This window comes from Eptesicus fuscus, chromosome 9 (genome assembly GCF_027574615.1).
Source record: "Eptesicus fuscus isolate TK198812 chromosome 9, DD_ASM_mEF_20220401, whole genome shotgun sequence".
Classification (NCBI taxonomy): domain Eukaryota; kingdom Metazoa; phylum Chordata; class Mammalia; order Chiroptera; family Vespertilionidae; genus Eptesicus; species Eptesicus fuscus.
The window spans coordinates 64,092,772-64,116,207 of NC_072481.1; the positions used below are offsets into that span (position 1 = coordinate 64,092,772).

General features: G+C 45.5%; 1 protein-coding gene across 1 annotated transcript in view; it reads left to right on the top strand.

Moving 5' to 3' along the window:
* LOC129150246 (calcium-activated chloride channel regulator 4-like) overlaps positions 1-21,158 on the top strand; it is a 50,996-nt gene extending 29,838 nt beyond the window's left edge. Inside the window, exons 9-14 of the mRNA XM_054720976.1 lie at positions 6,612-6,718; positions 9,323-9,538; positions 16,219-16,486; positions 17,396-17,566; positions 19,173-19,406; positions 20,388-21,158. Of these exons, the coding sequence (XP_054576951.1) occupies positions 6,612-6,718; positions 9,323-9,538; positions 16,219-16,486; positions 17,396-17,566; positions 19,173-19,406; positions 20,388-20,830 (1,439 nt within the window). The 3' untranslated portion in view covers positions 20,831-21,158. The remainder of the gene's footprint in view (positions 1-6,611; positions 6,719-9,322; positions 9,539-16,218; positions 16,487-17,395; positions 17,567-19,172; positions 19,407-20,387) is intronic.
* The last annotated feature ends 2,278 nt before the right edge of the window (positions 21,159-23,436 follow it).

Sequence of the window (23,436 nt, forward strand, 5' to 3'; positions counted from 1 at the left end):
TAATTATGTGATTTTTGTTTCTCAATTTGTTTATGTGATGTATCACACTTATTGATTTGCAGATATTGTACCAGCCTTGCATCCCTGGAATAAATACCACTTGGTCATGGTGTATGATCTTTCTAATGTAATGCTGGATCCAATTTGCTAGAATTTTGTTGGAGATTTTAGCATCTATGTTCATCAGGGATATTGACCTATAATTCTCTTTCTTTGTAGTGTCTTTATGTGGTTTTGGAATTAGGGTAATGCTGGCTTCATAGAAAGAGCTTGGAAGTGTTCCTTCCTCTTGAATTTTTTGGAATAATCTGAGGAGGATAGGTTTTAGTTCTTCTTTGAATGTTTGGTAAAACTCCCCTGTAAATCCTTCCAGACCAGGATTTTTTGTTTGCTGGAAGTTTTTTGATTATTGCTTCAATTTCATTGGTAGTTATTGGCCTATTCAGGTTTTTTTATTCTTCCTGATTGAGTCTTGGAAGCTTGTATTTTTCTAAGAATATGTCCATTTCATCTAGGTTGTCCAGTTAGTTGGAGTACAGTTGTTTGTAGTATTTTTTTACAATCCTTTATATGTCTATGGGGTCAGTTTGTACTTTACCTCTTTTGCTTCTGATTTTGTTTATTTGGGTCCTCTCTCTTTGTTTCTTGGTGAGCCTGGCTAGAGGTCCATCAATCTTCTTTATCCTTTCAAAGAACCAGCTCTTGGTTTTGTTGATCTTTTGTATTGGATTTTTTTTTTTTTGGTCTCTATGTCATTTATTTCTACTTTTATCTTTATTAATTCCTTCCTTCTGCTTACTCTGTGCTTTTCTTGTTGCTCTTTCTAATTCTTTAAGTTGTAGAGTTAGATAATTACCATTTTTATTTTTTTGTAATAAGACCTGTAGAGCTATGAACTTCCCTCTCAGGACTGCTTTCACTGTGTTCCATAGATTTTGGATTGTTGTGTTTTCATTGTCATTTGTTTCCACGATGTTTTCTATTTCTTCTTTGATCTCTTCGGTTACCCAATCATTGTTTAACAGCATGGTGTTTAGCCTCCAAGTGTTTGATTTTTTTTTATTGTAGTTGATTTATAATTTTATGCCCTTGTGATCCAAGAAGATGCTTGATAGAATTTTTATCTTCTTGAATTTGAAGAGACTTTTTCTGTGTCCCAATATGTGGTCTATCTTTGAAAATGTCCCATGTGCACTTGAGAAGACTGTATATTCTGTAGCTTTGGGATAAAGTGTTCTGAAGATGTCAATTAATTCCATCTGATCTAGTGAGTCTTTTAGGATTGCTATTTCTTTGCTGATTTTTTGTTTAGAGGATTTATCCAGTGGTGTCTATTAAAGTCCCCTATTATGATTGTGTTGCCATTGATCTCTCCCTTGATATCTTCCAGAAGTTTTTTATGTATTTGGGTGCTCCTATATTGGGTGCATATATGTTTACCAGAATTATATACTCTTGTTGAGTTGTTTCCTTTAGTATTATGAAGTGGCTCTCCTTCACTTTGAAGTCTATTTTGTCAGATATAAGTATTGCTACCCCAGCTTTTGTTTCATTTCCATTTGCCTGAAAAAATTTTTTCCCATCCCTTCACTATCAGTTTGTGTATTTTGTTTTGAGGTGAGTCTCTTGTAGACATCAAATATATGGGTCATGTTTTCTTATCCATTCAACTACCATGTCTTTTGATCAGAGCATTTAATCCATTTAAGTTTAAGGTTATTATTGACTAGATGCCCGTTGCACGAAATTCGTGCACGGAGAGGGGGGTGTCCCTCAGCCCAGCCTGTACCCTCTCCAATCTGGGACCCCTCAGGGGATGTCCGACTGCCCGTTTAAGCCTGATCCTGGTGGGATCGGGCCTAAACGGGCAGTCGGACATCTCTCTCACAATCCAGGACTGCTGGCTCCCAACTGCTCGCCTGCTTGCCTTCCCGATTGCCCCTAACTGCTTCTGCCTGCCAGCCTGATCACCCCCTAACCACTCTGCTGCCAGCCTGATTGATGCCTAACTACTCCCCTGCCAGCCTGATTGCCCACAATTTCCCTCCTCTATTGGCCTGGTCACCCCTAACTATCCTCCCCTGCAGGGTTGATCACTTCCAACTTCCCTCCCTTGCAGGCCTGGTGCCTCCCAACTGCCCTCCCCTGCTGGCCATCTTGTGGTGGCCATCTTGTGTCCACATGGGGGCAGGATCTTTGACCACATGAGGGCAGCCATCTTGTGTGTTGGAGTGATGGTCAATCTGCATATTACTCTTTTATTAGATAGGATATATATATTAGGCCCAGTGCATGAATTCTTGCATGGGTGGGGTCCAGCCAGCCTGGCCAAGGGGAGGGAACATGGGCGGTTGGCTGGCCTGCCTGCTGGTCGAACTCCTGGTCGAGGGGACAATTTGCATCTTAGCCTTTTATTATATAGGACTAGAGGCCTGGTGCATGAAATTCATGCATGGAGGGGGGTTGTCCCTCAGCCCAGCCTGTACCCTCTCCAATCTGGGACCCCTCAAAGTATGTCCAACTGCCCGTTTAGGCCAGATCCCTGGGATTGGGCCTAAACGGGCAATCGGACATCCCTCTCACAATCCAGGACTGCTGGCTCCCAACTGCTTGCCTGCCTGCCTTCCTGATTGCCCCTAACCACTTCTGCCTGCCAGCCTGATCACCCCCTAACCACTCTGCTGCCAGCCTGTTTGCCCCCAACTTCCCTCCTCTGCCGGCCTGGTTACCCCTAACTGCCCTCTCCTGCAGGGTTGATCACCTCCAACTGCCCTCCCTTGCAGGCCTGGTCCTTCTCAACTGCCCTCTCTTGCAGGCCGGATGCCTCCCAACTGCCCTCTCCTGCTGGCCATCTTGTGGTGGCTATCTTGTGTCCACATGGGGGCAGGATCTTTGACCACATGGGGGCAGCTATATTGTGTGTTGCAGTGATGATCAATCTGCATAGTACTCTTTTATTAGATAGGATAGAGGCCTGGTACAGGGGTGGGGGCCAGCTGGTTTGCCCTGAAGGGTGTCCCTGATCAGGGTGGGGTTCCCTTGGGGCATGGGGCGGCCTGAGAGAGGGGCCTGTGGTGGTTTGCAGGCGGGCCAAGCCCCCTGGCAATGCAAGCACAGGCCCTGGTATCTGGAATTTATTTTCCTTCTACAATTGAAACTTTGTAGCCTGGAGCAGAGCCAAGCCTGGGGCGCCCTCCGAGGCCCGCAGCCATTTGTGTTGGGGTTATAATTGAAACTTTGTTGCCTTAAGCGGGTGGGCCCGGCCAGGGTGTGCAGAAAGCTTTGCTTCCCCTGTTGCCGGCGGCAGCCCTGGCCTGCTCTCTCAAGCTCCATTCTGCCGCCATTTGTTTGAATTTGTTTACCTTCTATAATTGAAACTTTGTAGCTTGAGTGGAGGCTTAGGCCTGCAACGGCTGGCAGAAAGCTTGGCTTCCTCTGTTACCTAGGAAACCTTGCTCTCTGTGGCTGTAGCCATCTTGGTTTGGGTTAATTTGCATACTCACTCTGATTGGATGTGGGCGTGGCTTGTGGGCATGGCTTGTGGGTGTGTCGGAGGTATGGTCAATTTGCATATTTGTCTATTATTAGATAGGATAGGTATTTGTTTGTTGCCATTTTTATTCTTTATGCCTATGTTCCTTCTTCCCTTTCTAGTTCTTCTTTTCACAGCTGTCTCTTTAGCATTTCTTGCATTGCTAGCTTGGTGGCAATAAGCTCCCTTAGCACTTTTTTGTCTGTAGAGCTCCTGATTTCACCTTCAATTTTGAATGATAGCCTTGCTGGGTATGGTAATCTTGGATTCAGTCCCCTTGCTTTGCATCACTTTGTATATTTCATTCCATTCCCTTCTGGCCTGATGTGTTTCTGTTGAGAAATCAGTTGACAATCTAATGGGAGATCCCTTGTAGGTAACTTTCTGTCTCTCTCTGGCAGCCTTTAAGATTATTACTTTGTTGTTGATGTTTGCCAATTTAATTATGATGTGTCTTGGTGTCAGTCTTTTTGGGTTCATCTTGTTTGGGACTCTATGTGCTTCCTGGACATGTGTGAGTTTTTTCTTCCCAAAATCAGGGAAGTTTTCTGTCATGATTTCTTCAAACAGGTTTTCTATTCCTTGCTCAGCTTCCTCTCCTGGCACCCCTATTATGCAGATATTTTTTTGTTTCATGTTTTCTCAAAGCTCCCTTAGGCTCTCCTCCTGCTTTTTAAGTTGTTTTTGTTGTTGTTGTTGTTGTTGTTTTCATTTACTGCTCTGCTTGGGTGTTTTCTACCTTGTCTTCTAACTCACTGATGCAGTCCTCAGCTTCTTCTAGTCTATTGCTGATACTTTCCATTGTGTTCTTTATTGCAGCTATGTCATTCTTCATTTCTTCATTTCTTCTTGATTCTTCTTCATTTCCTCTTGATTCTTACACGTTCTCGAATTTGTCTTCCATCCTTTTCTCTGTCTTTATAACCATTGCTCTGAATTCTTTTTCTGACAAATTGCTTGACTTCATTTCATTTATTTCATTTTCTGGTGATTCTTCCTTTCCTTTCACATGGAATTTCTTTTCCTCCCCACTTTTGTTGTCCCTTTGTGATTGTTTCTATATATTAGATCAAACTTCTATGTCAGCCAGATTTTTTTTTGCATTTGTCTTATATAGTAGATGTTTTGTGGAACCCAGTGGGTGCAATCTCTCAGGTCTTCCAGACTGGGTATTCTAAGGATGCTCCCTACTTGGGATATCCTAGAGATGCCCCATACTTGGTGTAGTTTTTGTCCTGTTCGTGGGTAGAGTTTCCTATCAGGGTGTCTGGTTATATGGCTCACTCTCTACCATGTTGACCGAACAGCACAAACTACAACTCGACAAGACACAACACAAAGGGAACAAAACACAAATGTACTCACGACACTGATAACCACAATAAAAGTGACCACCAGAGAAAAGAGAAGAAAAACTTTGTTGAGAAAAGGAAAAATGTAGGAGAGAAAAGAAAAAGAAGAAAAGAAAAAGGAAAAATACATGGGGAGAAAACACCACAAAACAAACAAATAAACCAAAAAATTCAAAGAACAAACACCCAGAAAACGGGGGGGTGAGGGTGGGGGGTGGGGAAACAAAATCTGTAGAGGCAGAGTTTATATACGGAAAGTAAGGTTAAGTAATTGAATGAATAGGGGAAGGACCACGGTTCAGTATAAAGTAGATAGAAAGAGAATGAGTGGATAAGAAGAAAAGAAGAAAATCAATAAATAAAATAATAAGATTAAAAAACGTTTTAAAAAAGTTATCTATCTATTTATTCAAGTGTTTTTGGAAAAGGAGAATAGAGGAGAGAGCAGATAGGCTTGAGTTTAGTGACTTAAACTAATTAAACAATTAGGAGAAGAAGAGACAAGAGAGGAGAGGAAAAACAAAAGCATTAAAAAATTGACTAGCAAAGAAAGAGAAAAGAGAAGGGTGCATGAACTTGGAGCAGGGGAGGGGAAATTAGATATATGAGTAAGCCAACAAAGACCACAATAATAATAACATGTCAATAAAGCAGATAAAGAAGATCAATTTTTAACAAGGGATAAAAAGAAAGGAGAGAGAAAAACTACAGTGGGGACAGGAGCAGAGAAAACAGGATGAAAAAGGGAGACGCAAGGAAGAAAAGGGTGGGCAAAAAAATAAAATAATGATAAAAATTAAAATAGAATAAATAAAAATAATACAAAAAGATAACAAAACAAAAAAAATAAAGAAAAAAATTTTAATAAAGGACAAAAAAGTGAAGTGTTGTTCACTTTGCCAAGCTTTAATGCCCTATGGGGGTTGTTTTAAGACCCCACTCTTCTGTTCTGTCTGCCACTTCTCAGTTTCCTGTTGGGTAATCAGCACCATGTTGAATTTCCAAGAGATCCACCACTCCGCTGTATCTGTCTCTACAGCCTTGGTTGCAAGCAGGCAGGACCAATATGCCCACTTTGCCTGTCTGCCTGATGTCAGTCTTAATCACTCAAGCGTCTTATACACTTGCTTTTTAAATGCCTAGTTGTACAAACTTGCATAGTTTCAAAGTGCTTTCATGGCCACTGTAAAATTTATTTCTGCCTCAAGCCCCCAAAAGTAGTAAACCTTTGGCCTTGTCTCCATTGCTTACTGTTTTTCTATCTCCTCATTGCCAGCTATTGTCAGGATACCTCAATATGGCATCTCTTGAACCATTCTAATTTTCTGATTCTGGTCCACTGTGGCTGGAATACCTGAAGGCCAACATTGTTAAGAACCATATCAAAAATAAAAATGAATAATTCCCTTAAAGAGCTTTGTGAAGTCTGTGAGCTTTAATGTATGGAGTTGTAACATCTTTTTTTATTATTATTATTCCATGATTACTTGATGCATTTCAATCAGCTGAAATTTCTATAAGTGAGGTATAAAGTTAGCTTACACTTTCTGGTTTTGACATTTTTAAGTTAACTTTTCAGAGTTAATCTTTACACTTATCTGGTTTGGGTCTATTTTAGTAATATACACTGAAAGTATTATTTTGTTTAGTGTTACCTTAAAAATCACTAAATTGTGATAAGTACTTATTTTCTAGAAAGCAACCTAATAAATATATTTACATTTTAGGAGGAATTCATTTGTTTGCCTCAGATGAAGCCCAGAACAATGGCCTCATTGATGCTTTCGGGGCCCTTACATCAGGAAACGCTGATATTTCCCAGAAGTCTATTCAGGTCTGAGTTCCACTTCCTCAGGTTTTTGTGTTTGTATTTAGCCATACCAAGAAAAATACTTTGGTTATTATAAGTTTTGAGTTCTATATTTTCTTAAAGTAAGTTATTAATTAAAATCAAAACTAAGTATGTAATAGAAATTCATGGCTATTTTTCAGATATGGCCAAATTAAGTAGTAAAATAGTAATGAAATATAAGATTTTTGTCTTTTTCTTCTTACATAGAGTTTGGTTAAAGAATAACATCAAAATGTTAAATTTTGCCCTAGTCAGTTTGGCTCAGTGGACAGAGTGTCAGCCTGCAGACTGAAGGGTCATGGGTTCGATTCTGGTCAAGGGCACATGCAGCTAATCAATGATTCTCTCATCATTGATGTTTCTATGTCTCTCTCCCTCTCCCTTCCTCTCTGAAATCAATAAAAATATATTTTTTAAATGTTAAATTTTTCATAAAATATAGACTTTGCCCAATAATACAGCATCCATTTTTCTAATGAATACATAAAAATATACCATACTTTCAAGATTTCCCTCACCCTTCACTCCTGTGAAATAAATTTAGGTTAGGCGAATGAACTCAAGAACCTGGCTTAGGAATGGAAGGAAAGTATCTTGGAAAGAAATTTATCTAAAGAAAGAGAATGAATAATCATTACAGATCCAAAAATTAGGGTTTCCTTTATGTGTTCAACCACTCTTTTCACTGGCTTTCTATTTTATTCACCTCTCTTCTGAACTCAACTCCTTTTTTTCACCTGTATTTAAATAACACCCTCATTTTCTGTTACTTAGATTAAAAAACTTTGACTAAATTTTGATTCTTCTTTCATGTCCAATGTAAAATGTCAACGCAGACTATTTCCTTGAAAGTATTTTTTACAAAATTCTTTTTTTATCCCTATCCATTCCCACCAAATCTACATCATGTCACCTTATGTGAAACTTTGTCTTCCATAACCCAGTTCATTAGGTCTATGCCTACATTAAAACTTGACATGATCACCTAAACAAACCTATTTCCTCTGGTCTCTAAGAGTGAAAATCACATAAATTATAGGATGCAGAATTAGGATTGCATGTGCAGATTGATGTCGAGATCTGGTTTGTAGCTTCACCTTGCAAACAGATTAAAAATTCATCTTGGATCTAGCTTTGTAATGTATGGAGAATAAATTGAAGGAGAATAAAACTAATTTCTGAGGGTTTCAACCTGGTTGACTTAGAAAATGATGATACTACTATCTAAAGTTGACAGGTAAAGAGGGAGAACTGATCTTGAAGATACTGTTTTGTGTTCTGTTTAAACCTTAGTGATTTTTAGTGGATGGTGGGACATTAAAATGGGATATCCTAAAGAGATTTTAAATATAAGAGTGGGATGTGGAAAATCAGCCAGAAAAAGGTCATTTGCATACAGGAAGTGGTCAGAGTTTTAAACATGGACTTCTTAAACTGTACGGAAGGGGCAGAAAGGTTTTGTTTCCTCACTTAAAATGGCAGCTGGAATACAGAGGAAAAGGTTGCTTACCACTCTTTACTCAGTTATTGTCCCCTAATACTGCTATGTAGTCAAAGCTTTCTAACTTTCTTACACATTCTTGATAGGGAGTCTAAAAAGTCACTCACATTCAGATTAACTTGATAATAATATTTTGTCCACTTAACACAGGACTGAGATTTTTGTCCCTGTGATGATGTTTAAATGGTAGAATTCACTCTCTTATCTCAGTACTGATATGGAGGTATTTTTGGTTAAGGACTAAGTTAGAATAGAAGCTGAGTTTCCCATCATTTCCTGAAATGACACATCTGTAGAAAGCACTTTCTTGATCAGTAGATAAAATCCGCTGTACATTACTAAGAGCCATCCTCAAAAACTTGAAAAATTTTCTTTGAGGCTCCTCTCAAAGAAACATCCTGACATGCATTTCTCAATATTCCAACCTTCATAAATATCCTTTTGCCCTATTTACACACTTGCTGAACATGTTTATTGTTCAGGCCTACTAACTCTAGGATGTGTGAAAAAGTATGTGAAGTTTTCACATCAGGAAAATCTCCATGAGTGCTTGTCTCATTACTTGCTGGTCCTTACCTAACTATGTCTCTACTCAAATACTAGTAATGTAGCCACCATCATGAAGATGGGTAAACTGAAGATAACTCTCTCTCTCTCTCTCTCTCTCTCTCTCTCTCTCAAACACACACACACACACACACACACACACACACACACACACACATACACATATACACACTACAGCTAATTCTTCTTTGACATTGTAGCATCCTTTAATGCTAAAATCTCAGGTAGATAGATACAAAAACAACTAGGAAAAAAATAATACAGCCAGGTCTCCAACTCTAAAACCCATTCTCCTGCTCTAATTGTTTTAACTCAGACCCTATATGTCCATACTTTCTGACTAACAACTGTCACATCCCAATCTGCTTTCAGAGAGATCACAAGGCTATGGAGGTATGCCCTATATAAGCTTATTCTCAGGCCACAAATTAAGAACTATGTTTTTTTTTTAAAAAAAAAAAAAAGAATAAAATTACTCTTTTCTCCAGTCACTAATTTTAAAATATATATTTATACAGATTGAAAGTAAGGGATTAACACTCAAAGATACTCTCTGGATGAATGGAACTGTAACAATTGATAGCACTGTGGGAAAGGACACATTCTTTCTCATCACATGGGTAAAACAGCAGCCCATTATTTCTCTCTCGGATCCCAATGGAACACCAATGAAAAATCCCACAGTGGATGCTGCTTCCAAAATGGCCTATTTCAGTATTCCAGGAACTGCAAAGGTAAGCAATCAGCTTTTTTATTTCCACATAAATCTGTTTCACAGCTAAAAATACATTGTTTAATATCATAAATATGAGTACCAATACTTGTATCATCTTCAAAATTTAGATACAATACAATGTACTTTCTATACCTGTATGGTCCTGAAAATTATGGTGGCAGGAAAAGGAAAGAAGAATGTATGCATTCGGAGGAAGGAAAAGAAGAGAAAAAATTAGATATGCTAAGAATAACTTTAAGGAGGCAATGTAAGGAATCTGTACAGCTTATTAGTATTACCAGATCATAGAATCCTTCCTATCTAATAAAAGAGTAGAGGAAACCAAGATGGCGGCATAGGTGAAACACCTAACCTGCAGCCGGGCACAACAATTTCAAAGGCACAACTAGAGGTCAAAACGGACATCGTCCAGAACCACAGGAGAGCTGGCGGACTGAAATGCCCACAGCTGGGGGGAAGGAGAGGGCCACGGGGACAATCTGGGGAGCCGTAAAAGCCTGAGGTATGGAGAAACTGGCGGAGACACGAGCGCGCGCGCCTGTGGGGAGGATGGAGCCGGAGAGGAGGGGGCGGCTGACGGCCTGGCCGGCGTTCACTGGCAGGAAGGAGATAAAGGCTCCGGAGTGCGCTAAGCGCTGGCTCCGACTGCACTGAGCGCCAGTTCCGGGCGAAACCCTGGGAAGCCAGGCGCAGGCTGGGGGAATGAATCTGGGCTGTGGGGCGCAAGCACAGAGGAGCGGGGGAAGGCAGAGCTCCAGAGGCGCGCACGGGAAGGGGCGCAAAGGACGGACTGTTGCCTGCGCCACTGAACTGCCCTAGCGGGAAGGAGACATAAGCTCAGGACCGTGCTGAACCCCAGTTCCGACTGCACTGAACCCCAGTTCCGGGCGAAACCCTGGGAAGCCAGGCGCACGCTGGGGGAATGAATTTGGGCTGTGGTGGCGGAGGCACAGAGAAGCGGCGGCTCCAGACGCGCGCACTGGAAGGTGCGCAGAGGACGGACTTTTGCCTGTGCCACTGGGTGGCCCTGCTGGGAAGGAGACAGGGACGCCAGACTGCGCTGAGACCCAGTTCCAACTGCACTGAAACCCAGTTCCAGGCGAGAATCTGGGAGTCCAGATTCATTAGGGGAGGGACTGGACTGTTTGGCAGTGGGCGAAATTCCAGGGCGCGTTTCTCTCAGAGGTGTTTGCAAGGAATACAGAGGGACACAGACACAGGAGCCTCATAGGGCGGGGCTGACAGGAAGCCAAGGTTGTAGGCTCCACCCTGTAGCTCCGCCCCAGCCAAGCTGAGCAGAAGCTTTTTCCTGCTGAGTGCCTCAGGTAGTGGCTGACCCACACTGCATTGGAGACCCAGAAACGAGGGCATCTAGTGGTTGGTGGGAGATGACACCAGATTTCAATCACTTGCATAAGGGAGGCATTCTAGAGGCAGACTCAGTGAGCGCCAAGGCATTGCTGCATCAAGACCCGGCCCACAAACATGTCTCCTGCACAGCAACTCTTCCTATATGGACAAAGAGGGTCCTCACGGCCAATTGGCCTGGAGGACAATTCCTCCCAGTGACACCAACAACAATCAAGACTTAACTGTACAAAGGAGGACCAAGATGGAGACATAGGGCGGCAGCCTGATCATTGCCTACCACAACAATATTGAGACTACGACGGGAGAGCAGAGCAGACACCAGCCAGAAAGACCGGGGGGCTGGCTGAGCAGATGCTCTACAACTAGAATAAAAGAGAGGGGTACGCAGGATGATGCTGATGCTGGTGACCCAAAGTCCACACTTTAAGAACTATGGCTCAGGCGACACAATGGTGGCCTGGAATGTGCTCGGCGCAGTTCCCCTGGCGGTCTCCGGCTGAGGGGACGGCTCCACTCACTGCCGAGCACGGACAGACGAGCCCCTGGGAGACATGGGGTGGGAGACTCCGTGCTTGCTGACCTCCGAGTCCTTCAAGAATCTCAATGCCCCGAAGTGGCCAGGTGCGCACGCTCAGCGACTGGCCACCGTTGCAGACCCAAGGGCCGACGCAGCGACACCGGACCAGCCCACCGCCGGGCACCGGGCACACCAGAGCCTTGCCGAGCCCGCCGCCCAACGAGTTCTGCGGCAACCGCCCTGGAGCTCTGAGAAAATGACCGAAGGAATTGCTGAGAGGGAATTGACCAACAGGAATTGGGATCAAGAAGACGAAACCCCGCTGAGACCCGAGTCCAGGCGAGCCTGCGAGCCTCTGGGCTCAGATGTGGTCACACGCCTCTGGGTCTAGATGAGGCCTCACGCCCCTGGGTTTGGGTGAGGCCACGCGCCCCTGGGTCCAGGTGAAGCTGGATTCCGGGTTCGGGTGAGGCCATGTGCCCCTGGGTCGGGGCGAATCTGAACCCTGGGTCCGGGTGAGGCCGTGGGCCCCTGGATCCGGGTAAGGCTGGGTCCCGAGTACGGGTGAGGCCGTGAGCCCCTGGATCCGTGTGAGACCACGCGACCAGGGGTCTGAGAGAGGTAACGCGCCCCTGGGTCCGGGTGGCTTCGTGCACCTAGCTCCAGGTGAGGCCACGTGCCCCTGGGTCTGAGAGAGGCCACGCACCCCTAGGTCCGGGCGAGACCATATGTCCCTGGATCCGGGTGGGGCCTCGTGCACCTAGGCCCGGGTGGGGCCGCGTGCCCCTGGGTCTGGGGGAGGCCAGGCGTCCCTGGGTCCGGGTGAGACCGTGTGTCCCTGGATCCGGGTGAGGCCTCGTGCGCCTAGGCCCGGGTGAGGCCACGTGCCCCTGGGTCTGGGGGAGGCCAGGCGTCCCTGGGTCCGAGTGAGACCGTGTGTCCCTGGATCCGGGTGAGACCTCATGCACCTAGGCATGGGTGAGGTCACGTGCCCCGGGGTCTGAGAGGCCAAGCGTCCCTGGGTCCGGGTGAGACCATGTGTCCCTGGATCCGGGTGAGGCCTCGTGCACCTAGGCCCGGGTGAGGCCACGTGCCCCTGGGTCTGGGAGAGGCCAAGCGTCCCTGGGTCCGGGTGAGACCATGTGTCCCTGGATCCGGGTGAGGCCTCGTGCACCTAGGCCCGGGTGAGCCCAAGTGGCCCTGGGTCTGGAAGAGGCCAAGCGTCCCTGGGTCCGGGTGCGACCATGTGTCCCTGGATACGGGTGAGGCCTCGTGCACCTAGGCCCGGGTGAGGCCACGTGCCCCTGAGTCTGGGAGAGGCCAAGCGTCCCTGGGTCCGGGTGAGACCATGCGTGCCAGGATCCGGGTGAGGCCTCGTGCACCTAGGCCCGGGTGAGCCCAAGTGGCCCTGGGTCTGGGAAAGGCCAAGCGTCCCTCGGTCCGGGTGAGACCATGTGTCCCTGGATCCGGGTGAGGCCTCGTGCACCTAGGCCCGGGTGAGCCCAAGTGGCCCTGGGTCTGGGAGAGGCCAAGCGTCCCTGGGTCCGGGTGAGACCATGTGTCCCAGGATCCGGGTGAGGCCGCGTGCACCTAGGCCCGGGTGAGCCCAAGTGGCCCTGGGTCTGGGAGAGGCCAAGCGTCCCTGGGTCCGGGTGCGACCATGTGTCCCTGGATCCGGTTGAGGCCTCGTGCACCTAGGCCCGGGTGAGCCCAAGTGGCCCTGGGTCTGGGAGAGGCCAAGCGTCCCTGGGTCCGGGTGCGACCATGTGTCCCTGGATCCGGATGAGGCCTCGTGCACCTAGGCCCGGGTGAGCCCAAGTGGCCCTGGGTCTGGGAGAGGCCAAGCGTCCCTGGGTCCGGGTGCGACCATGTGTCCCTGGATCCGGGTGAGGCCTCGTGCACCTAGGCCCGGGTGAGCCCAAGTAGCCCTGGGTCTGGGAGAGGCCAAGCGTCCCTGGGTCCGGGTGAGACCATGTGTCCCTGGATCCGGGTGAGGCCTCGTGCACCTAGGCCCGGGTGAGCCCAAGTGGCCCTGGGTCTGGGAGAGGCCAAGCATCCCTGGGTCCGGGTGAGACCATGTGTCCCTGGATCCGGGTGAGGCCGCGTGCACCTAGGCCCGGGTGAGCCCAAGTGGCCCTGGGTCTGGGAGAGGCCAAGCGTCCCTGGGTCCGGGTGCGACCATGTGTCCCTGGATCCGGATGAGGCCTCATGCACCTAGGCCCGGGTGAGCCCAAGTGGCCCTGGGTCTGGGAGAGGCCAAGCGTCCCTGGGTCCGGGTGCGACCATGTGTCCCTGGATCCGGATGAGGCCTCGTGCACCTAGGCCCGGGTGAGCCCAAGTAGCCCTGGGTCTGGGAGAGGCCAAGCGTCCCTGGGTCCGGGTGAGACCATGTGTCCCTGGATCCGGGTGAGGCCTCGTGCACCTAGGCCCGGGTGAGCCCAAGTGGCCCTGGGTCTGGGAGAGGCCAAGCATCCCTGGGTCCGGGTGAGACCATGTGTCCCTGGATCCGGGTGAGGCCGCGTGCACCTAGGCCCGGGTGAGCCCAAGTGGCCCTGGGTCTGGGAGAGGCCAAGCGTCCCTGGGTCCGGGTGCGACCATGTGTCCCTGGATCCGGATGAGGCCTCATGCACCTAGGCCCGGGTGAGCCCAAGTGGCCCTGGGTCTGGGAGAGGCCAAGCGTCCCTGGGTCCGGGTGCGACCATGTGTCCCTGGATCCGGATGAGGCCTCGTGCACCTAGGCCCGGGTGAGGCCACATGCCCCTCGGTCTGGGAGAGGCCAAGCGTCCCTGGGTACGGGTGAAGCCAGATCCTGGGTCCGGGTGAGGCCGTGCGCCCCTGGATCCATCCGGGTGAGGCTGGGTCCCAGGCCTGGGTGAGACCACACGCCCCTTGGGTATGGGTGAGGCCACGTGCCCCTTAGTCCGGGTGACGCCTTGCCCCTGGGTTCGGCCGAGACCAAACCAGAGGGAGTCGGACCTCCATTACCACCATTTGTCCACCATCCAGAGCTGAGGGGTCAGTGCTGACATGTACACATAAGGAACTACTGGACATCGAAATTGGGTCTCAAAAGAACTGTTGGTCCAGGGGGAAGCTCGCTACAGAGTGATTCATTTGCCTGTCAGCATAACTATTATTGCTCGTCTCACATTCAGTTCTTATTAGTATATATCTAGTGACATATGATCTCGCTCATCTAGGGGAAATGATGAACAACATAGACTGAGGAACAAGAACAGAACCAGAAGCAAGGAGGCATCGATCGGACTATCGGGCCTCAGAGGGAGGATAGGGGAGGGTAGGGGGAGGGTGGGGGGAGGGGGAGAGTTCAACCAAAGGACCTGTATGCATGCATATAAGCCTATCCAACGGTTAAGTTCAACAGGGGATTGGGGCATGCGTGGGGAGAGGGGTGGGATGGGAATGGGGGGATGAGGACAAATATGTGACACCTTAATCAATAAAGAAATTTAAAAAAAAAAGAATTAAAAACAAAAAGAGTAATATGCAAATTAACCATCACTCTGCTATGCCCACAAGCCACTCCCACCAGCCAATCATGAACGAGTATGCAAATAAACCCAACCAAGCAGCCACAGAGAGAGCAGGAGGCTTGAGTTTCCCTGACAATGGAGGAAGCCAAGCTTTCCGTACACCCTGGCCACTCCAGGCCTCCACTCTAGGCTACAAAGTTTCAATTATAGAAGATAAATAAATCCCAGATACCAGGGCCTCCGGTTGAGTCACCGGGGGGCATGGCGGGCCTGCAAACTACCACAGGCCCCTCACCCAGGCAACGCCACATCCCAAGGGAACCCCCACCCTGATCCAGGACACCCTTCAGGACAAACCAGCCAGCCCCCACCCGTGCACCAGGCCTCTAGCCTATCTAATAAAAGAGTAATATGCAAATTGACCATCACTCCAACACACAAGATGGCTGCCCCTATGTGGTCAAAGATCCTGCCCCCATGTGGACACAAGATGGCCACCACAAGATGGCCAGCAGGGGAGGGCAGTTGGGAGGAACCAGGCCTGCAAGGGAGGACAGTTGGGGGCGATCAAGCCTGCAGGGGAGGGCAGTTAGGGGTGAACAGGCTGGCAGAGGAGGGAAGTTGGGGGCAACTGGGCCTGCAGGGAAGGGCAGTTGGGGGGAACCAGGTCTGCAGGGGAGGGCAGTTAGGGGCAAACAGGCTGGCAGGGGAGCAGTTAGGCATCAATCAGGCTGGCAGGTGAGTGGTTAGGGGGTGATCAGGCTGGCAGGCAGAAGCAGTTAGGGGCAATCAGGAAGGCAGGAAGGCGAGCAATTGGGAGCCAGCACTCCTAGATTGTGAGAGGGATGTCCAACTGCCCCTTTAGGCCCGATCTTACCGGGATCGGGCCTAAATGGGATCGGGCCTAAACGGGCAGTCAGACATCCCTCGAGGGGTCCCAGATTGGAGAGGGTGCAGGCTGGGCTGAGGGACACACTCCCCATGCACAAATTTCATGCACTGGACCTCTAGTAAAGAATTAGAAATCTCTGAACTCCATAAGGCCAAGACCAAGGAAAACTTTCCAAAACTTTTTTTTCCCAGCTGAGATTTCACAAAGTTTGGACACCATGCATGACAATAGCCAGAATGCCCTGTCCAAATTGCCTTCATTTTCATTCATTTACCTTTAAAAAATCTCAAAAATTTCAAAACCCTGTTTATTCTGCAACATATTTCTAAGATTTAATTTAGAGTTAGATAATGGAAACATAGAAAATAGCTTGATCTGATACTCTACTTCCATTGAATTTTTAGGTGGGTGTTTGGACTTACAGTCTTCAAGCCAAAGCAAACTCAGAAATATTAACTATAACAGTTAATTCTCGAGCAGCAAATTCTTCTGTGCCCCCAATCACAGTGAATGCTAAAATGAATAAAGACACAAACAGCTTCCCCAGCCCAATGATTGTTTACGCAGAAATTCTACAAGGGTATATACCCATTCTTGGAGCCAATGTGACTGCATTCATTGAATCAAATAGTGGAAAAACAGAAGTTTTGGAACTTTTTGATAATGGTGCAGGTAATTCACAGTGTTTTTCTTTTTTAAAGAATAAGCCTATATTTTCATAACTCAAGATATGTTATGGGTTCCATGACAGTGTGGGGGAGTGAGAAACACCAAGAAAATTGATGCAGATTATGAACAACAGGGACAGCAGGAGATTCTATTCAGGTAAAACCTACAAAGTGATTAGCAAGTGTCTTGCACATAGTAATACTCCATAAATGTTATTTACTGTCACTATTGTTTGTCACCTAGACCACCAATGTCTATCACCAGATAGAAAGGTCTCACTCAACAGAGGGCAGCATCAAGAATTCTGAACAAGTGTTTCTTTGGGACACATCATCAAGAAAGTCGGGCCAGAAAGAGTGAAACACAGCTACCATAAGGGGTTAAGGGGTAGGACCTGGGCCCCCACCAGGGAAGAGGGACAGACAAGAGTAATTCCCAAACTGCAAATACAGTCCTGGGAACTGAGGCCCAAGGGCAGGCAGAACTGCCATAACACAGGAGGGGACATTACAACAGCATCAGATACCAGGTTTGACTAGCATGAAACAAGACACAGTGTGGGCCATGCTCTCCCCCTGGTGTGCATGGGTGAGTAGTGCTTAAAGATCTTTTTCACAGACTCTGGGTTATTCTGGGAACTGAACCTTCTTTTGAGAGTTCAGTGAGCAAGGAAAAAAAAAAACAACAACACCCATTTGATAGACATCTGGATTACCATGGATTTCTATCAGTATCTCATGCAATGTAATTAATTCAGACTATTTATAACCTATCATCAAGAGTTGGTCCCGTGAAAAATAGGGAGCTCATTCTAAGGGATATGCTTACAAAGGATATATGCTTGCCTTGGAAAATGCATAAATTTCTCTTTTTCTTTACAATAATAATTCATTCCTTAATTTCTATAACAAGGTGCTGACACTTTCAAGAATGATGGGGTCTACTCCAGATATTTTACAGCTTATTCAGAAAATGGCAGATATAGTTTAAAAGTACGAGCTCATGCAGGAGCAAACACTGCCACACGAAGCTTAAGGCACCCACCAAATAGAGCCATGTACATACCAGGCTGGGTAGTGAACGGTGAGTAATTCATGATGTCTGAAACACAGTGCTGGCCGGAATACTTGTGAGTTGATATGGTTAAGGCTTCAAACATTTTACAACTCAGAGTATAGCCTTTCCCATTTCTGGAATGAAGTTCTCAGTCATACTGAGATTTGCCTTTAAATTAACCTATGCTTTGGTACAGTGTCTGGCATATGGTAAGCATTCAATAAATGTCAGCCATTAAATTAATTTGGAGCACCTTACCTACAGCAACAATAATATGCCAGATTTTCAACTAAGGGTGAAGGAAACAGGCTAATATGTTATGTACCTAAGCATAAGCCAAGGAGTAAAACATTTATTTTGAATATTTTTATTAAGTCAAAAGAAAAATGTATTGAGAAAGGTGATATAAGGATTATGAATTTATTCCTTATTAATTTTCCTTTGTTTTGCCTCCTATCTTGTGGCTTTTCATGGGCTTTCTGTTGACAATTGGAATACAGCCTGAAGTATTATCCCTTAGCACTTGCAACAGGGAGGGAAGGAAGAATGTGGTACAGTGGTTAGAGGGAAAACAGAAACAATTTCCCCAGGTTTATTCCCAACTTAAACATAAATTGAGAAACAAAGAATTCCTATTAAAAGTATATATTGAATTTTATAGTATTATTTCTATTCAGGAAAGACTTAATTCCTTAACAATTTATTATCCTACAATATCCTGGTAAGGATACTAAAGAAAACAAGTTCTCCCACCATTGATGCTTATGACTTTGTCACTAAACTTAGTAAAACATATATATAGTGGGGCAAAAGATTTACAGTTGTCCATGTGGAAAATAAACCAATAATTAATAATATAAGAATAAACTCTGTTTTGATTAGTGATATATATCATATATATATATATCACTAATCAAAACAGAGTTTATTCTTATATTATTAATTATATATATATATATATATATACATATATATATATATAGTGGGGCACAAGTTTATTCATATATATATATATATATATATATATATATATATATATATATATATATATATATATATATATATATATATATATAGTGGGGCACAAGTAGATTTACAGTTGTTCATGTGGAAAATAAGACAATAATAAATAATATAAGAACTCTGTTTTATATACTCACAACTGTAAAATTACTTTTGCCCAACCCTTTTATATATATACTAGAGGCCTGGTGCATGGATTCATGCACTGGTGGAGTCCCTCAACCTGGCCTGCACCCTCTCACAATTTGGGAGCCCTCAGGGATGTCAGAGAGCCAGTTTCGGCCCAATCCCTGCAGGCCAGGCCGAGGGACCCCACCTGTGCACGAATCTCTGCACCAGGCCTCTAGTATGCATATAAGATCTTTGGTTAATCTCTTCCCGCCCTCTCCCCTCCCCGCTTCCCTCTGAGATTCATCAGTCTGTTCCATGTTTCCATGCCTGTGTGTTGAGCATCTGCCCCCTGGTGGTCAGTGCCTGTCATAGCTACTGGTCGAATTGTCGCTGAGGCTTTTATATATACAGATAAAAAGAGAGAACAAGTAGGATGGGGATTCAATTGAAAATACTAGTAGTGCTGTGCTCATTATAAACAAGGAAATTTTTAATGCAGGGGAAATTGAAGGGAATCCACCAAGACCTGAAATTAATAAAGATACTCAGACAAATTTGGAGAGTTTTACCCGTACAGCAATTGGAAGTGCATTTGTGGTTTCAAATATTTCAACATTTCCCTTGCCTGACCTGTACCCACCAAGTCAAATCACAGACCTTGAGGCCACACCTGATGGAGATATGATTAATCTAACATGGACAGCACCAGGAGACAATTTTGATGTTGGAAAAGGTAAGGATGAAGTGTCATGCAACATTGATTAGGTGAAATATGCTCATTCAAAAACAAAAGTATAAGGGTGGATGGGAGAACAATTTTTAATTAATAACTCAATAAAGTATTAATTTTATAATCTGACTAGAGGCCTGGTGCATGAAATTCGTGCATGGAGAGGTGTCCCTCAGCCCTGCCTGCACCCTCTCCAATATGGGACCCCTCGGGGGATGTTCAACTGCCAGTTTAGGCCCAATCCCGCAGGCAATTGGACATCCCTCTCACAATCCGGGACCACTGGCTCTTAACCACTCACTTGCTTGCCTGCCTGATGGCCCCTAACCTCCTCTGCCTGCCAGCCTGATTGCCCCCTAACTGCTCCCCTCCTGGCCCAATCGCCCCCAACTGACCTCCCCTGCCAGCCTGATCATCCCCACCTGCCCTCCCCTGCCGGCCTGATCATTCCCAACTGCCCTCCCCTGCCAGCCTGATCACCTCCAACTGCCCTACCCTGCCAGCCTGATCATCCCCAACTGCCCTCCCCTGCTGGCCTGATCGCCCCAACTGCCCTTCCCTGCCAGCCTAACTGCTTGCTCCCCTGTGCTGGCCTGATCTCGCCCCTAACTGTTTGCTCCCCTGCCGGCCTGATCGCCCCTAACCGCCTCTGCCTCAGCCCATGCCACCATGGTTTTGTCCAGAAGGAAGTCGGATGTCCAGAAGATGTCCAGTTGACTTGGTCTAATTAACATATTACCCTTTTATTAGAATAGATATTCTAAATCAATCAAATATAACACATTTTAACTGGTCCCATTTTCAAACAAAAAAGGTAGCAATGTCAGTTTAAAAATAAGAATTCAGTTTCTATTAAAAAATTATTAAAGCTTTGGATATGAGTATAACTCAAAAGAACTAAACAATATTTTGAGGAGAATGAATAAAAATGAATTTAACATGGTATAATCTAGTTTCTAAACTACATGTACTTTTTTTTTTTAGTTAAACAGTATATCATAAGAATAAGTGGAAGTATCCTCGATCTAAGAGACAAGTTTGATGATGCTCTGCAAGTAAACACTACTAATCTGCTACCAAATGAGGCCAACTCCAAGGAAACCTTTACATTTAAACCAGGAAATATCTCAGAAGAAAATGCAACCCACATATTCATTGCCATTCAAAGTGTGGATAATAGCAGTTTGACATCAAAAGTATCCAACATTGCACAAGTAGCTTTGTTTATTCCTCAAGGAAATCCTGATGAAATGCATCCAAATCCTAATCCTGATGAAATACATCCAAATCCTAATCCTGGAATTAGCATTTCTTCTTTGGTATTGTTAGTGGTTGGATGTGTGGTCCTTGTTAGTATTATTTTAAGTGTCACTATTTGTATCTTAAACAAGAAAAAGAATTCAAGCCAACCTAGAACATCGTTTTAAAACACTTCAACAACAAAAGTGAAGGATATTTCTGAATTTTTAAATTCATCTTGTGTGATCATGAGCTCCTAAAAATAACTTCAGAAGTTCTAGAAGGGATACTTTAAGTATAAACACTCAAGGGTATTTGAAAAATTGTAAGTCAGTGCTAAAGTTTAATAACTTTATTTACTCATTATTTTGTTTATCAGAAAAAGTGATGAATAATAACATTTTTTACATTAATGCCAAGTTGTTTGTTATTTGATACAACAGCTGTCTAGAATAATACTTCAAATTTCATGAAAAAGTTAAAATTGCCTGTGTGAATAGTCAAATACAAGGGTAAGAAAGCAAATAAACTATATTTGAGTAAAAATGAATTTAGTCTTGGAAGTTTTAAGTGTAAATTGATGTTACTGTATTTGCCCAAAGTTTCCAATTATATTGTACTATATACAATATAAATAAGGTCATGTTTACTGCCAGTCACTGACATAGAGGATACTAAAAAAATAAGTTACCACCTGTCAAACCATAGTCTCCCTATTTTAGTTCAATATAATCATATATACTTCAAATAAAGAAAACTAAATTTTAAAAATATATTTAATTATCACTGCATCATAACCTAAGATTTACAACCATAGTAATGAATGAGATCAATTAAAGAGAGAAAGTAGGTTGGGATGAGCAGGTTCACATCATAGGCCATGGCCAACCCTGCCAGAAATTCTAAAGATGCAAACAAAATGAAACATAGAGCATATAATCATGGGCCTATCATGGTACTGAAAGAATTTTCATCCATGGAGTAGGTGGACTTATGAGTCCAAGTTTACAAGAATATGGTTACCTGTTCCTCCAAATGATGATTTTTTTCACTTTACAAATAGTTTTGCCACCAGAACAGGCACGAAGATCAGCATCATCCTATGTAATAAAATAGTAATATGCAAATTAACAATCACTCTGCTACACCCACCAGCCACGCCCACCATCCAAACAGGAGCGAGTATGCAAATTAACCTCAACCAAGATGGCTGCGACCACTGAGCAAGCAGGAGGGAGGCTTGGGTTTCCTCAGCAATGGAGGAAGCCAAGCTTTCCGCACACCCTGGCCGGCCGAGGCCTCCACTCCAGGCTACAAAGTTTCAATTGTAGAAGATAAATAAATCTCAACAGAAATGGCTGCTGCCATAGAGAAAGCAGGAGGCTAGGCTTCGCTCCAGGCTACAAAGTTTCAATTATAGAAGATAAATAAATCCCAGATACCCGGGCCTCCACTTGGGTTGCCAGGGGGCATGGCTGACCTGAAAACCACCAAAGGCCTCTCACCCAGGCTGCCCCAAGCCCCAAGGGACCCCCCCACCCTGATCTGGGACACCCTTCAGGGCAAACCAGCAGGCTTCCACCCATGCACCAGGCCTCTATCCTATCTAATAAAAGAGTAATATGCAAATTGACCATCACTCTAACACACAAGATGACTGCCCCCATGTGGTCAAAGATCCTGGCCCCATGTGGACACAAGATGGCCACCACAATATGGCCAACAGGGGAGGGCAGTTGGGAGGGACCAGGCCTGCAAGGAAGGGCAGTTGGGGTGACCAGGCTGGCAGAAGAAGGAAGTTGGGGGTGACTGGGCCTGCAGGGAAGGGCAGTTGGGGGGGGACCCTGGCCTGCAGGGGAAGGCAGTTAGGGGTAACCAGGCCCGTAGGGGAGGGTAATTAGGGGCAAACAGGCTGGCAGGGGAGCAGTTAGGCATCAATCAGGCTGGCAGGGGAGTGGTTAGGGGGTGATCTGGCTGGAAGGCAGAATCGGTTAGGGGCAATCAGGCTGGCAGACAGGTGAGCAGTTGGGAGCCAGCAGTCCTGGATTAGTCCCAGTAGGATTGGGCCTAAACAGGCAATTGGACATCCCTCATCGGGTCCCAGATTGGAGAGGGTGCAGGCTGGGCTAAGGGACACCCTCCCACCCCCCATGCACGAATTTCATGCACCGGGCCTCTAGTCACTTGTATCCTTGTCTACTGTAGCCTTGGCAGGAATTATTTATAGCTTTGGAAGTAAAGCAAAATGAAAGCCATATAAACTGAGACCTGGGGTCACTTTTAACAATCTTTAAACATGGAACAAACTTTTTGACCTGACATAATTAATTTGGTATAATTAGCAGGGCTGACAAAAAGGGCCTTATGGTTTAAATTGAAGGTAGTAAAGCAAGGGAAGAAGAAATCAGTGGGAGACCTCTACTGGACAGTTTGAATTACTCTCAAAGCAATCTTTGGAAAAGAAGCTGTGCACTAGGGCACTGGGACACAGTGCTGATGAAGCAGAAAGTCTATTAGCACTTTAGTTCCTTTAGTGGGCTGGCACCCACTCAGCCAGTGCTAATGGTTATGGATGTACAGGTGAACCTGAAGAAAATGTAGAAAAGGGGTAAGTGTAGGACACCTGGACTTTTACTGAGAGGGGACTAAAAGCCTGAAATTTTGTGTTGGCAACAGAAATAATACGCAACAGCTACACTTTCCTTGTGTCGTTTCCACCCACCCACCCCGCAGCTCTAGCAAAGCCTTCCAGCCTGGTTATTATTACAATACCTTACAACCGCCGCCCAGCGTC